The sequence below is a fragment of the Phoenix dactylifera genome, chromosome 11 (genome assembly GCF_009389715.1).
Source record: "Phoenix dactylifera cultivar Barhee BC4 chromosome 11, palm_55x_up_171113_PBpolish2nd_filt_p, whole genome shotgun sequence".
Lineage (NCBI taxonomy): Eukaryota > Viridiplantae > Streptophyta > Magnoliopsida > Arecales > Arecaceae > Phoenix > Phoenix dactylifera.
The window spans coordinates 6,547,408-6,562,505 of record NC_052402.1 but is presented as its reverse complement, the minus strand read 5'-3'; the positions used below and the strand labels follow the sequence as shown (position 1 = coordinate 6,562,505).

The 15,098-nt window shown below is 40.6% G+C and overlaps 1 protein-coding gene across 1 annotated transcript; it reads right to left on the bottom strand.

Annotated features, from left to right (window-relative positions):
* Positions 1-334: 334 nt before the first annotated feature.
* LOC103713869 (thioredoxin reductase NTRB-like) lies at positions 335-4,828 on the bottom strand. The gene is made up of 2 exons (XM_008800917.4): positions 3,767-4,828; positions 335-744 (listed from the first exon to the last, which is right to left on the bottom strand). Exons 1-2 carry the CDS (start codon positions 4,695-4,697, stop codon positions 674-676), a joined length of 1,002 nt encoding a protein of 333 aa, XP_008799139.2. The 5' UTR covers positions 4,698-4,828; the 3' UTR covers positions 335-673.
* Positions 4,829-15,098: the final 10,270 nt, after the last annotated feature.

Below are 15,098 nucleotides of genomic sequence, written 5' to 3'. Positions count from 1 at the left end.
TGGATTCTCTTCTGCATCATGGCCACAGCGCAAGTTCTCTCAATAGATTCTGCAGTTTAGTGAAACAACCCAACTTAGCCATGCAATCTTACCTGGCCAAGAAACTTGTTGCCTGAAAAACTAGAGGCCCTTGAGATGGTCTCGGTAAACCCTTCGGTTGATGTAGGCAGCCAACGGTCCTCCTGTCTGTAACACCCTATCAGGAGAACAATGTGCATGAACTTTGCAGCTTTCTCGTTGTTCGTATTAAGGTTTTTGCTCGGAAAGCATTAGCCGAAGCAGAGAGACAACTCGAATAATATTAGGAGAGTCAGAATGCTTAACACAAGGATCATCAACCCAGAAATAACCGGTGCTTGGAATTTAAGCATGCAATTCATGAAGTTTATGCAGTGTATCTATCATCATGAAAAATAGTTTTTGAAAGATACAAGGACCTGCGCTCACAGTAAAATAAATTTCCTAAATTTCTCGGCACCGAGGAAATAGAAAGATGCTTAATCAAATCATTTAAATAAAGATTGAAACAGATGCTCGGTTCATCTTCCATTACTAGGACCTAGTAACAACTGAAGCGATAAATCTGGAGGTAACTGCTGCGCAACTTAAAAAGACTAGCCTTCGTCGCTGCAGGTATCATCTCTGGATGGTTGGCAACATCATCTAAAGACAGTCAATCAGTCTTTCCCTCCTGAGCTCCGATCTCCTGCAGGTAGTGTTCAGCATCCAAAGCCGCCATGCATCCTGCAGCAGTTATCGCAGTTCTACATTAACTTAAAAGCAGAACTGGTTAATGGCAATAGCAGGAAATGATAAATGCAGATTGCAGAGTTTAGAGATTCTTGCAGGTGTTTCAATGAGAAATTTACCAATGACACTTAAATTAACTAAATCAGATTCCCTGAAGTGGGCATTAGCACATAACTTTTTAGTCTATAGATCTTCTCTTTTACATTAGTCTATTTTTGTCATCATACAATGGACAGCAGAACTTAGAAGAACAATGTATATAAAGAACATTAAATAGGGTTTGTAATCTATAAGTGTACACCACAAAAGAAATCCAGCTGTCATGTAAATGCATAGTGGCATATCGCACAAAAAAATTACCATAAGATCAGCCAAGAAGTAAGAGAAACAATACAGCTATCCTTTCATAAGAGAAAGTAAAGAGAATCATTGCTACGATACGCATAATGCAAAAGAGAGAGTGAAGGCTAGTAAAAGAAATCTATAATAAAATTCATAGGATTCTCTCGATAGATTTCTCTTACGAAAAACAATATGCATGGATTCTCTTTCACATCATTGAGAGGATGCATGGATTAGCCTTCACGTCACTGCTACTTTCTCTTTTCACATTATTGATAGGACGCATGGATTCTCTTTTTGTAAGAGAAAGTAAATGTTGGAAAAGAAAAAATGAAATTATTGATAATGTAGACTAGTTTCATGCAATACATGAAGCAATACAGCTATCATATGAAACAAAACTGACTACACTTCCTTGGTTTTGGGGTTATGGTGGTCTTCATACCCTTGGTTTTACAAGCAGTTCTTGTTGACCGGAGAAGTGCTTTGGGAATGAAGAAAATAGTCCAAGAGATGAACTGAAACCAAAATATAGTCATCAATCACAGAGACTAGAGCGCCATCCAGTGTCATTCTACCCAGTACTACAGTTATTACCCTTGCTCCATGAAATACGATTCAAAAAGATAGGTTCTACAACGTTTACTAAGTGCCAAAAATATAGGTTGCAAATGTCACAATTGGTACAGCTGACAATGGAACAATCACAAATCCTCTGATCTCAATCCTCCTAACAAGTGAGTGTCTCGGGCATGATTGTACAAGCTTGGCCCGGAAGACATAGGTATTTTCAGACCCATCAGATATGATTCAACCACCTCTGCATAGTGCAAGCATTACATGTACTTGCAAATATCAAATCGGGCAACAATACCAGGTTGGCAGTGGTCAGTCCATGCATGGATATGCAAGCAGCCTATGGTGTATGAGATATCTCTATCACCATCTCCTCTTTGGAAAAGCTCAAACAGAATAGGGCCGATCACCCAACAAGAGGAAATGAAGAGAGGAGAGTACAAGGGAAATTTTTTTGTTATAAATACATTTTAGGTAATCTTACTAGGCAAAGGTTGAAGCACTGTGCAACACATAGTTTTCAAGTCAAAAAAATGGAGAGGCTGATTTTGTGTTATTTGTTTTGTTTCAGTATCGCATTAGCCAATCGACAGGTGTGGGATTGGGCCATCAGAAAGTCTTAATGGCTATTAAGCTTTCCTCTGTTGATAATCATAGTAAATGTTGATGTAACATAATATGTGAATTAAGAATTCAACTTCTAACAGGGAATGCCTAATTGTTCTATGCTAAAACCAATGGATAAACATACTAGGAGAACACTATATGCGTAATGTCACAAGCAAAACATATTTTTTTTGAAGATTGGAAAAAACTGAGGAAAGAATTTTGTGAAAATATTAAAGCATATTAAATATATCCAATTTTAAATATCAATAAATGATGAAATTAGATATAATATATGGTATCTTTTTCAGATCATCGTGAAAGAACTTCATAGTATGAGGTATCTATAAAACACCATTCCATCACAATCAGGGGATCAACCATAGTTTAGTTATGTATTTTCCATTAAGCTTTCAATAATGAATGCAATTTTCTATATCAAGTATTCTCGATTTAGTTACACCTGGATCTGTCAGACAATTACAAAATGACTCATGGGAAATTAATAACCCATTGTTTGGTAGCCCCGAAATACAAGTTGGATTATGGCTTCTATTATGGGGATTCCAATTAAACAAAAGAAGCTTTGGGTTGTTGGTCATTGCAATTGTAAATGAGAAGATCTCATGACATAAGAAAAATGAGAAGGTGCACAGTACTTGGACCGGAGAGAACGAATTTGGAGGTCTACTTTCAGAATGATATATTTGTGCAAAAGAGGTGGAGAAAAGAAAGCAGCATGAAGTATGTTATCAAGCTGCCCTATCTGGCACACATGAAGTCGATGCTTTACTTCCTTTAATTGATAAATCACGTCCTTTTGAAAAGGCAGAAGATGCAGAAGAGAGGAAGAGGGGAGAGTGGGCGTCTCATCAATTAGGATCTTTCAAATATAAAAGTTTTTAAATTTGGGTTGAGGACTGACCAAGAGATGAAGATATAATCTATTGCCACAACAACTAGATGTAGTTTCATTTCAGAGGAAGTCACCTCCATAAATGATGACTATGTCAGCTTCCCACAGCAGGTATATCTGAACTTCAAATCAGAACTTCATTAATGTGCCAAATATCATTGAGCAGAAGAACTTGGGGACATGAAAAGCCATCAGAAGATAAGCAGGATATCATTCAGCGGAACAACAAAGAGGCACATAATCTAAAACGAGTGCAGAGCAACAGGGAGCAATAACAAGGTTGAATGAGCAGAATGATATAAATTCACTCTATGACTTTAAAACCCTTAATGTAAACTACATAACATGGCTCCAATCACAGGCATAAGAAACAGGACCACCTTATCATTAGCAGCCCTAATATACAGATAAAATTAACTCATTCTCCCCTCATTGCTAAAAATCATTCATTTAATCAAAACCATTTCTTTAAAATTCAATTTTTCATGGCATAAACTAGTACATCCGATCAAAGAACTAATAGATGAGAGATTTTTTTTTTTGATAGAAATAAAGGAGAGATTTTGAAGAACGAACCTGAACCAGCAGCCGTAATCGCCTGCCGATACTTCTTGTCCTGCACATCTCCGGAAGCAAACACTCCCTTCACGCTCGTCTGTGTGCTCCCAGGCTTCGTCACGATATACCCATCGGAGTCCAGCTCCAGCTGCCCCCCGAGAAACTTGGTGGCGGGTTCGTGCCCAATGGCGAAGAAGAGCCCGTTGACCTTGAGATCCGAGATATCGCCAGTGACCACGTTCCTCATCTTGAGCCCCCCCAGGGGCCCATTCTCCCCCTGCCCGTACGCCTCCACCACCTCCGAGTTCCACACAACCTCGATCTTCGGATTCCCGAGCGCCCTCGCCTGCATGATCTTGGACGCCCTGAAGGTGTCCCGACGGTGCACGATGTAAACCCTAGATCCGTACTTGGTGAGGAAGTTGGCCTCCTCCATGGCGGAGTCGCCGCCGCCGACGACCGCGATGGGGCGGTTCCGGAAGATGGGCGCAGCGCCGTCGCAGACGGCGCAGGCGGAGATGCCGCGGTTCCAGAACTCGTCGGCGCCGGGGAAGTGGAGGCGGCGGGCGACGGCGCCGGTGGCGACGACAAGGGCATCGGCCTCGACGGCGGTGGCGGAGGAGCGGACGCAGAAGGGGCGTGCGGCGAGGTCGACGGAGGTGACGGTCTCGGAGAGGATGTGGGTGCCAAAGCGGAGGGATTGGGCGCGGCAGCAGTCCATGAGCTCGAAGCCGAGGATGCCCTCGGGAAAACCGGGGAAATTCTCGACGTCTGTGGTGGTGGTGAGCTGGCCGCCGGCGGCTATGTCGTTGGCCATCCAGCCCTCGAACATGATGGGCTTGAGCTCGGCGCGGGCAGCGTAGATCGCTGCCGTGTGGGCGGCGGGGCCGCTTCCGATGATGCAGAGGCGGGTGCGGAGGGACGTGGGGGCGGCGGCGGTCTCGCCCATAGAGGAGGTCGAGAAAGCGTTGAGTGGAGAACGGGCGGCGGCGGCGGCGACGGGGCGGGCTTGGAGCGGAGGCTCGTGGAAGGATTTCTCGGGGAGGTTTTGCGCGCCTGTTCTTTTTCTTTTTCTTTTTCTTTTTCTTTTTTGTTTTTGGGTCTCCGTCGGGGGTCAAAACGCTTTGGTCCACGTTGTGGGACCAGGGTTGGGGCTTGGGCTTTGAATGAATTTGGATTGAGGAGGTGAGGGCCTGGTGTTGGGCCCAAAATGGCCCAAAATTGAGTTGTAAGGTCTAAAGTGTGAAATATAATTCCAGTACCACCACCCTATTTTCCTATAATATCTTGTTTTGCACCCACCCTTACAGTTCACAGAGCTAGTAATATATGAAATAAACAGTCTTGCATGGCAGTTTAGTGCATGAGTAGGTGGCCTAATTCTAACATTTTGGGAATCACCAACTGCCACATAAAATTGGTGAAATGAATACTGAATAGAGGGGTGAAAACCTTCTTCTTGTTTTTTTTTTTTACATTCATTGCTCTCTCTTAATCAATAAGTTCTTGGCACAGCTTTGCATGGACCAATTGCTTGATGATACAAGTGAAGAAGGCCAAAGCAGATCCAGAATTATAGAATCATGCTGCAACTAGAGATGATGATGATATGCTGAGAGAACAGATTTTGGTGTTAAGATGTGTGCTATACTGCTATTTGCAAGTTTCTTCTGTAAGCATGAAATAAAATCCCCAGCCAACTCTTTTCCTTCTTTCTTTTTTTTTTCCTCCAACTCAAGAGAGCTATAATCTTGTCCCCATATTTCTAGTCAAATAAGAACCACATTTTCTCTATGCTGAGGAAGAAAGCTCGACCCTCTCAAAAATTCAAAAAAATAAGAAAAAAAATCATAGAAAAATTGATCATTCTTAATTATTTTTGAAAGCTATGCAAAAAAAAAAATCATATATTTTCTTCCACTAAAAAATTCCATGGAAAAAAAAATGATTTGATCGTATAAATTAGATTTTTAGTGAGATTCTTTGAAAAAAGAAAAAAATCTTATTTCTTTAGGGAAGTCCATATGCACAAAAAAATAATAATTTGTTCATAATATTTTCTTTACGAGTAAAAAAACGAAATAAATTAGATTTTTAATGTAACTCTTCAAAAAGAAAAAAAAATCAGTTTCTTATTTCTTTTGAGAACTCCACATGCACAAAATAATAATAATAATAATTTATTTGTAATATTTTCTCCACAAATAAACTAGATTTTTAGTGGAACTCTTCGAAAAGGAAAAAAAAAATCATCCTAAAAAAATATCGAAAACGAAAAAATACTATGTATATAAAATATTATGTATGAAAAAATTTATAACTATTACATGCCAAAAAAAACAAGAAAATTCAAAATAAATATGGCATTATGAAGTTGTGTAAAAAAATCAAAAAAAAAAATCCACTTCTTATTTTTTAGAAACTGAAAAAAATTGTTTCTCATTTATTTTATTCTACTTTTAAATTTTTTATTATATAAATCATATTTCCATTTTTGTTATCAGCCGCGTATGCCGCGGTATCCTTGTTGTTGGCTTCCAAATGCCCCGTAAAAGTACAGCTGTAAGATCCTTCGTTTACTGAATGGAAATTTCCGGTGGCTGCGCTCTTCACATAAAATTTCAGCCGCCTGCCCTTCTAGAATTCCGTTTTTCTTTCTTTCCCACTGCCCACCCTAACGTGATTATTAAATAAATGCTCTAAGTTAAGTATGCTCCCTGTAATTAACCTTTGTGTCTTTTCCGGTGGGACCATCTCACTGCCTAAAAAATGAAGCACTTCGAGAAGGGGCTTTGAGCCACAACTTGTTAGATTATTATATTTTTCTGGCTAATTTTTGGAGAAACAACCCTTCTTCTCGCGGATGAGAACTTGCATACGAAACAAAGATGGCTTTCTTCTTCATTCAAATTAATATTACCGTTAAGTTTACCATTAAAAGGTTAACTAGAAGAGCTTGAACGCTACGTTTCATAGATTGCATTTTGTTTTTTTTGTTTGTCCGGATATATAGATGATCTTGACTGGACTAGTTCACAGAATGAATATGGCAACCAAAAAAAAAAATCATGGAGTACAAGGGGGAAGCCAAGAATGAAATGAACAAATTGAGAAGCAAATGAACAAATTTACACTTCCACCAGTGCTTCAACTCTTTCTGATTAACTTCTAAACTAGTTCACAAAACCCAAGAGAGGAAGGGGAAAAAAAAGGAAACATGGCTCTTGACCACCTACCGTTCGCATATATATATATATATATATATATATATATATATATATATATATATATATATATATATACCATATAACCACCGTGTCAACCTTGCTCATCGGCCGGCGCCGGCGGCCGGCGAATTATCGTCCACCGAGACCGAAGACCTCTTGATGAACTCCAAGCAATCAGCTATCGCTTCGGCATAGAAGGAGTTCGATCTCACGCAGGATCGTAGCTTAAATTCCGGCTGGCCTCCACGCCTTCCCTCGGACACCAGACCCCTTGCGCTGCTGCTTCCATCGCAGCGCCGTGGATCGTTTCCCCTGAAGCCTTCCTTCAACAAACGCAGGCATGGATTCAGGAGGCCGAAAAAGGTGAAGAGCCTCGTGAGTCGTGGCCTGAAGACGGCGAATCGGTTGCAGCTCAGCCGGAAACCTTTTGCCCGGCGCCACCTCCGGCTTAGCCTGGTGTAGCTCTGCTGACCCATTTGGTTCCCAGAAGCATTGGAAATGGCTTGTGGGCGACATAGTATATATATAAACATAAGGTCTAGTATGGGAGTCGCTTAGGAAACATCTTTTGTGAGGTTGGTTGTTTGAAAATTGTGGGCGAAGTAACGTAGAAGGTGGGTTGGTTTGAACCGCCCTTTTGGAGGGGATTTGTGATTTGAAGACATGACAGCATTGCCAATAATATAATTAGGCTGGGAAGAGGACGTCAAGGAGATAGTTACGTGGAAGGTCGCGAAATAGTGAAAAGAATGCTCAATGTCCCTTCTTCCTCTTTATAAAGACCCTTGTTAGAAATAGAAATGTCTCTCCTATCTTTCTTTTTCTTTTTTTCTTTTTTTTTTTTTTTATTGATATGGATTGCAGTTTGCTTCTGTCACAACTTATAATTTTATTAAAAAATAGCTAAAAAATATTATTTAAATTTTTTGCTCTTAAGTATTCAAAATTCATCTAATGAATAATCAATATGCAACTAAACACACGTCCGTATATGTCCTCACTGCTTTCGGATGGCATTTTAATAACGCATCATCACCGTCTGACCCTTATTTTTTTTGTATAAACTTGTAGCTGACTTTTCAGGCTCGTAGATAATGTTCCCCTAAAATAAGTTTTATAAATAATTTTAAATATTCAAGGATCAAAAATATTGCCGTTATTGATAAAGGTAGAATGCCATCTCAGAGGACCTCTAATTAATACCAACATAATAAAAAAAAAGCTATGTGAATCATATCCAAGTTTGAAAAACATGTAATTGCTCTATTATTAGTTGAACATTTTTTTTCCAGTTAAGAAAGTTGACTACAATATCACACCATTATCATATTAGGCCACCTGTAGATTTTTTTTTTTTGTTTTTTGCTTGTACTACAATCAAAATGTGATTCCTTTATATTATTAAACTAAGTAAGGGAATAATTGAGTGGTTTGAATGCTGCCCAAAGAACAAAGTTGGCCAGAAAGCTTAATTAAAAGGAGTGTCCTCGTATCAGCCTTGGGTTGTCCATCAACTCCTCCCATCCTTCCTTCCCATACTAAGAACACTTTGCTGAGTTGGTAGACCTGGCAGGCTAGCTAGCAGAACTGTGCTCTCTAAACTTTCCTGTTGCCCCTCGCGTGTCCACCTCCATGGCCGCTCGTCTCCGAGGGTTAGGTCGATGGCTCGAGAACTGTGACATGCGTGACCCATACGCTCGCATTGGTTTTTCCACAGCCTTCATTTTTTTCTTGTCCAACATTAGCAAGTCCCCCGGAAACTTGCCTTGAACTCGGCCTTCTTGTCTCGAGACAGCTAGCTCGCCTATCATGGAGCTTGCATGCTTTTAAAGGTCACACGTGGTTTCCACACGTATGGGAGGAGTTCGGCGATGAGGAGAAATTATATCCTATGCTATGCGCATGGTGGACGCGGATAATGACAACCGCTTGTTTCTATAGCATCATATCGGGTTTAGCGTTTGATCATGAATGAGGTCCATAGGAATGAGTGGCTGTGATTTGCATGTGTGCATGGCCATATGGTGCACACTGTATAGGATATAATTTCTTCCTATAATTTATCTAATTATATGTAGCTAGTATATAATTTCTTTAATTACATGTAGCTCGATCACAATGCAATGAGACCTAGGTTGATGGTGGTTTCTGAGGTTGATGCTGTAAGGACTTGTGCGGGCGTATGTTTAGTTCTATATTAGTTATTCGTTGGGTAAATTTTGGATACTTATATAGAATCAAGGAACTCAAATAATACCTTCCGTCTAGCCATTTTGGGCGAGATCCTGAGGTGTTACAAATGGTATCAGAGCGGACCCGACCCATAATCTATGTGGACTAGGGGACATTGTAGTACAGATCCATTGGGGCAGATCATGACCCGATGTGGTGTTTATGATTAGATTTGAATGGATCTAAATCCTTAGTCTGACGAGGACTTGAACGGAGGGAGTATGTGAGGATCCGTGCGGGCGTTTGTTTAGTCTCACATCGGTTATTCGCTGGCTAGATCTTTGGTACTTATACAGGATTAAGAAATCCAAATAATATTTTCTGACTAGTCATTTGGGTGAGGTCCTACATTATTACACACACTCATATGATACCATTATTTTAACCCCTTGCTTTGTAATTCAACCAGTTGCCTGATGAAAGATTACCATTTACAACTTTAGCAACAGCCAAAAGATTTATGATAAAGTTATACTCCGACAGGATTTGATGGCTGCGCCCACCACCCTCTTTCTCCAACCAATCCTCTTGGCGGACACATTTGAAATTGCACTAATGGACTACTAACCTCTCTATAGTCTATGAAATTGATTAGTCTGAAAAAATGTGTTCCATTCCATCCATTCAAAAAAGAAATTGATTAGTCTGAATTGTTAGTGATGACTTCAAAAAATGTCCAAATTTATTTCCAGCTAGAGCAGATAAATGAAACACTTGAGTTCAAGTTTCTTTCAAACTGGAATCATCGGTTTCATTCAGATTGCTTAATTCTTCATAAAACTCTTCATGAAACATCATAGCTTTGCAGAAGAGAAGAAAACCTTGTATCACATTCTTCTATCTATGATCTTAAAGATTGGGTTATCACATTTCTTAAAAAGATATTTGGATGTTACAATACTCAAAAAAAAAAAGTTGTTGATTTCGTGTCTATGATGTCACATAGGAATCAAAATAATTTGTAATATTTAAGCCAAGCTCAGTAGATGAGACTTATAGGTTATCTTAGATTGTTGCTGTGGAGATGGTGCTGCTGATGTGCTCTCAAACTCTCAATCATGACAAAAGTGAGCTCTGAATCCATTCTTTGATACTTTACAAGTAGGCTAGTTGGCATAAATGCTTGGAGAATGGAAGGAAGACTGAATTGCAGCAAATTTCTTTACTCTCTAACGCTTGTAGTAATTAATCTTTTCCTCTTTTTCGGTACAAGTGAAGAGGTAAGCCTCAGAAAAAAAGAAGAAAAAAAATCCAAGGAAAGAACAAGCATGACTGTCTATATACAAAATAGTTGAAAACAGAGATGGAAGTATAGTCTTGGCAATGTAAACCTTATTATCAACAACACCTTGATTTGCCGACGAGTTCAAAGCTTGATTTTTATTTTCCTGAAAACATGTGTGATTTAGCAAATTATCAGTACCGTCTCTATAAGAAGGGAATTATGTTCAGGATTGGTAGTTAACTTATTCATGATTTTTATAACATAAGATTGATGAAAAATAAGTCAAGCTAGTTTAGCAAACTAAATAATGCTCGAATAACTACAATCACTTATGATTTTGGGCAAGGATCGAACTCAGGACCTCTTCTCTGATACCATGTTGAAATCACCATTTGTCCCAAAAACTTAAGTTGATAGGATGAGGTAGATTTATTTATATATTTTATATTATCTCAGGTACATCACAAAAATATTTGAACATGGATACAAGTGATTTCCCTTCTCTCTCTCTCTCTCTCTCTCTCTCTCTCTCTCTCTCTCTCTCTCTCTCGCACACGCAAAAAAAACTCTCTATTTGGAATAGGTTTCTGGTTCAAAACTTTGGACAGGTGTTTTCCTCTAGCATTTGAAATTGGGGCAACTTGGTATAATTTTAGAGATCATCCAATAATCTGTATCAGCCTATATTATTTTTTTTATTAACAAAATTTTATTAAAGTGATTTTACGGATTGCATGATAACTTATATCAGTCAGTATTATTTTTTTATTAATATACTTCTATATCGTAATTCTTAAAATTATGCTAATAAAAGTCTTCGAACAACAAGAAAGCCAATACACTCTTCGCTATCATATATTGTTTGGAAAGTTTTATATTTAGAACAATTCAAAGCTAGGCGACACCTTGTCAGCGCCAGGAACGAGTCGGCTGTCACGGTATGTTGCTGCTTATTATATGCAGATAAAAATTTGTCTCAGCTTTTTAGATTATATCAGCTTGAGCTCATACATTGTTACAAAATCTCTCTGCTTTGGATAACATGGATTACTCTAATGCCATTCTCTAAAGCTGCTTTGGCTGTCCCTTTCCTCTTCTTCTCATCCAGTTGGACGGCTATTGTTTACATGGCCTGCGACACAGTCGTTAACATCCATTTTTTTCTAATGTTACACCACCTAATTAAGGAAAAGTAACGTTACACCACAAAGTACACCGACCAAGAACCATAGATGCCCATGATTTCCGGGCACCTACTCCACTACGTGTCGAACAATTTGTTTATTAGTTAGATTAGATGCGTGCATCAGCTGGACTGGGCTGGCCATAGACAGTTTTGGACTAAGTATGGTATGTCTTTTATATATATATATATATATATATATATATATATATATATATATATATATATATATATATATATATATATATATATATATATATATATAAAAGATCGCAAGCGTGGTATGCCGTATTAGTTTAAATTGGACGATATAAGACATACCATACCTATTTAGTACCGAAATTCAGTATGATAGAAAAAATCTTATATTCTGTACTAATACTATACTAGTATGGCGCTGGTACAGAATTCGGTATCGAGACAGCAAATCTTGATGTGGAGCCTCCATATATTAAGAGAACTTGCTCTGGTTCCTACACATAGGTTTTTCTTTTTCTTATACTAAACACATGCAATACATTAGAGACGAAGTGTGATGCATAGCTGTGATACGTGGATTCAGAATTATTTCAATTTTTTGTCAAATGATGGAGACGTGCTGCATTTGATCATTAAGCTTCTCTTGTTTTCCGGACAAAGTATGCATGGATGGATGCCATGGTAAAAGAGCAAATCTTAGTAATTGCAATATGAGCCAAGTATTTTTGGGTCTGTGATGGATTGTTTTAACTTTAATGAATTATAAATTGTACCTTGAGTTGCTATATCCATCTTGGATTGAACTCTGAGATGCGTGCGCAGCTTCGATCAACCGAGATGGCTCTGATTTGGACAGAGATTAGCGAGAGATCTTCTGGAGAGAGAGCTCTTAATGCGTGTATTAGAGAAGGGGTCTGACAGGCTATTTATAGCCCTCTTCAGGGACCAAACGCCGTGATTAGTTACACCTGTGAAGAATCACCCCCCATCAAGGCAACCTTTCACTGCCGTGCAATTACCTTAATGCCCTTGTGATTATCAGGATTTACGAAATTCAAGGGACACTTGTCAAATGTGGGTTTTAATTAAACGGGATCAAGGTTTAATTAAAACGAAATCCAACCGTCTGTTCTTGTTGGACTCGAGTTCATTAACCTATACCATTAGCTACTTGTTGGATTGAGAAGCAATCCCATCTTTTGGGCTCCCCCCATAAACAAATTTCTTTAAGTAACTTGAAAAGGGACATCCTTCACCTAATCCATCCTCCGAACCTCATGGGTCGCGAGATGTAGACCTCCTTATTCCACATGATTATGTTGTTGTTGCATACCAACAGCTTGGCATGTATGTGTTTGGAAGTATATTCGTGAAATGACTGCTTTGTAGATTTCTAGTATTTTTTTTATAGTGGATGCCCTGTTATCCTCTCATTCTTCTATTTATTCTACATAAAAATATGACATGCGGACAAGAGACCTATTCACCTCTAACTATTAAAAAGAAAAATAGGATATGGGAGCTTCCTGAGACACAAGTGTTGGAGAGTTTTGGCTTTCATAGGATCTGGATTGATTGAGTATTGGGGTGTATTCAGGAGCCTAAGTTTTCCATCTTCGTCAACGATACGCCATCATCTTTCTTCGAGTCCACCATGGAGATTCGTCTGGAATGTCCTTTATCTTCGTGCTTGTTCATTATTTATTTTAATGCTTTGTCTCGTGCTTTGCAGGCTGCGTGTGCAAATCGAGAATCAGAGGCCTATGTTCCAGCCCCAAATGCTCGACCCATCTCTCATTTACTTTTTGTTGATGATTAACTTCTTTTGGCCAGGGCGCGGGTTGCTGATATATCGGTTCTTAGTAGTGTGTTGGTGGACTACTGTACAACGTCTGGGCAAAGCGTGAACTTTCTGAAGTCAGCTATCTATTTCAACTCTAGCACGAAGCGCAGAGTCAGACGAGAGATCCAAGAGATATTGCAGATGCCATAGTAGGAGGAGACCTTGAGCTACCTGGGCATTCCCATCTCAGTCAATAGGCTGCGGGTGGCTGAGTGCTCTGGTATGGTGTAGCGAGTCCAGAGTAGGTTGGAGGGATGGAGGGTGGCCTCTCTCTCTCCATGATGTGCATATCGACACTAGTCAGATCGGTGCAGGGCTTTATGCCAGTCTATCTCATGACAAATGCTGTGGTGCCAAAGACAGTCCTATTGAGGATCGAGCAGTTGCTTCGAAGCTTCCTATGGGGTTACATAAAGGGGGCCACAGGATGCACTTGGTAGCTTGGTAGAGTGACTGCCTTCCTCTCAGTGAGGGTGGTCTTAGGGTGCAGTCTCTTCTAAAGAGGTGTGGGGCTTTAATTGCTCGTCATGTGGTCCAATTTATGCTAGAGCCACAAAAGTTCTGGAGTCAGGTGATGGCAGCCAGATACGACCGAGTGGGCACCAGATGCTCTTTCTTGTGGCGAGAGATCAAGAGATACCTGCTCATCGCTTCGAAAAACACCAAGTGGCTGATAGGTGATGGGCGGAGCATCGATGTGGCTGGAGATCCGTGAATGGATGCCTTCCCCCTGAGGCTTTGGCCGACTACGGTTGATGCTATAGCAGCAGAGGGTCTGCGGGTGTGCGACCTCCTTATCCCAGGAGGGGTTGATTGGGACGAGGCCAGGCTACGACAGTTGTTCGAAAAGCATCTTGCTGAGAAGGTCCGGTCCCTCTCGGTCCTGGTCTGTGCGGGACTGGATATCCGGGTGTGGAGCATCTCGTGCAGGACTAGTGTTGAGGTGGGGAATCTCTTCCGAGTCATCCGGCAGGAGCAAGAGCCAGGGCCGGACTACGCTTGGATCTGGTGGTTTGGGCTTCACCCGAGGATAGCGCTCTTCTTATGGAAGGTGATTTGGGAATGCCTTTCGACGAGATCGATGCTTAGCATACGTGGTTTGAGGATTCTCCCTAAGTACGAGAGGTGTGGAGTCGATGAGACGGTGGACCACGTATTATGCCAGTGTGCATGAACGAGGATAACCTGACAGTGGGTAGGGACTCCACTGGAGGCCAGGAGTTAGAGGGTGTAGTTCTTACAAGCGATTTGCCGATGGTCGGGCAGCCCATAGATATGCTAGGAGGCCGTTAGTGCGACTTGCACAGCATACCGGATTTGACTGGCAAGAAATGCTCATACTTTTGGTGAGCTCAAGATGTCTCCAAGATTTGTGGCAGAGTATGCCCGGGCGTAGGCGGCGGAGATCAGTCACCCTACCTTTTCTGACGGACCCTTGATAGCTCGAGATATCTGGGTCTCCCACTCTGCTCAGGCAGCCTCCCATTTGGTGTTCTTTACCTGGAAGCCCCTACTCCCAAGCTTCCTCAAAGTCAACTTTGACGGGTTTGTTTTGGACGGAGGCACGAGGGGAGGTACGGGGTTTGTCATCCAAGACCTAAACTCCAGGGTGGTGGCAGCGGGCCGCTGCCAGTTATTCGTCATTTCGGTCTCCGAGGTGG

Bases quoted from the DNA above. Each gene is read 5' to 3' on its own strand.
- LOC103713869 (XM_008800917.4), bottom strand. From the start codon at position 4,697: ATGGGCGAGACCGCCGCCGCCCCCACGTCCCTCCGCACCCGCCTCTGC. The intron at 745-3,766 runs GTTCGTTCTTCA...TAACTGCTGCAG, and splicing joins GATTACGGCTGCTGGTTCAG to GATGCATGGCGGCTTTGGAT.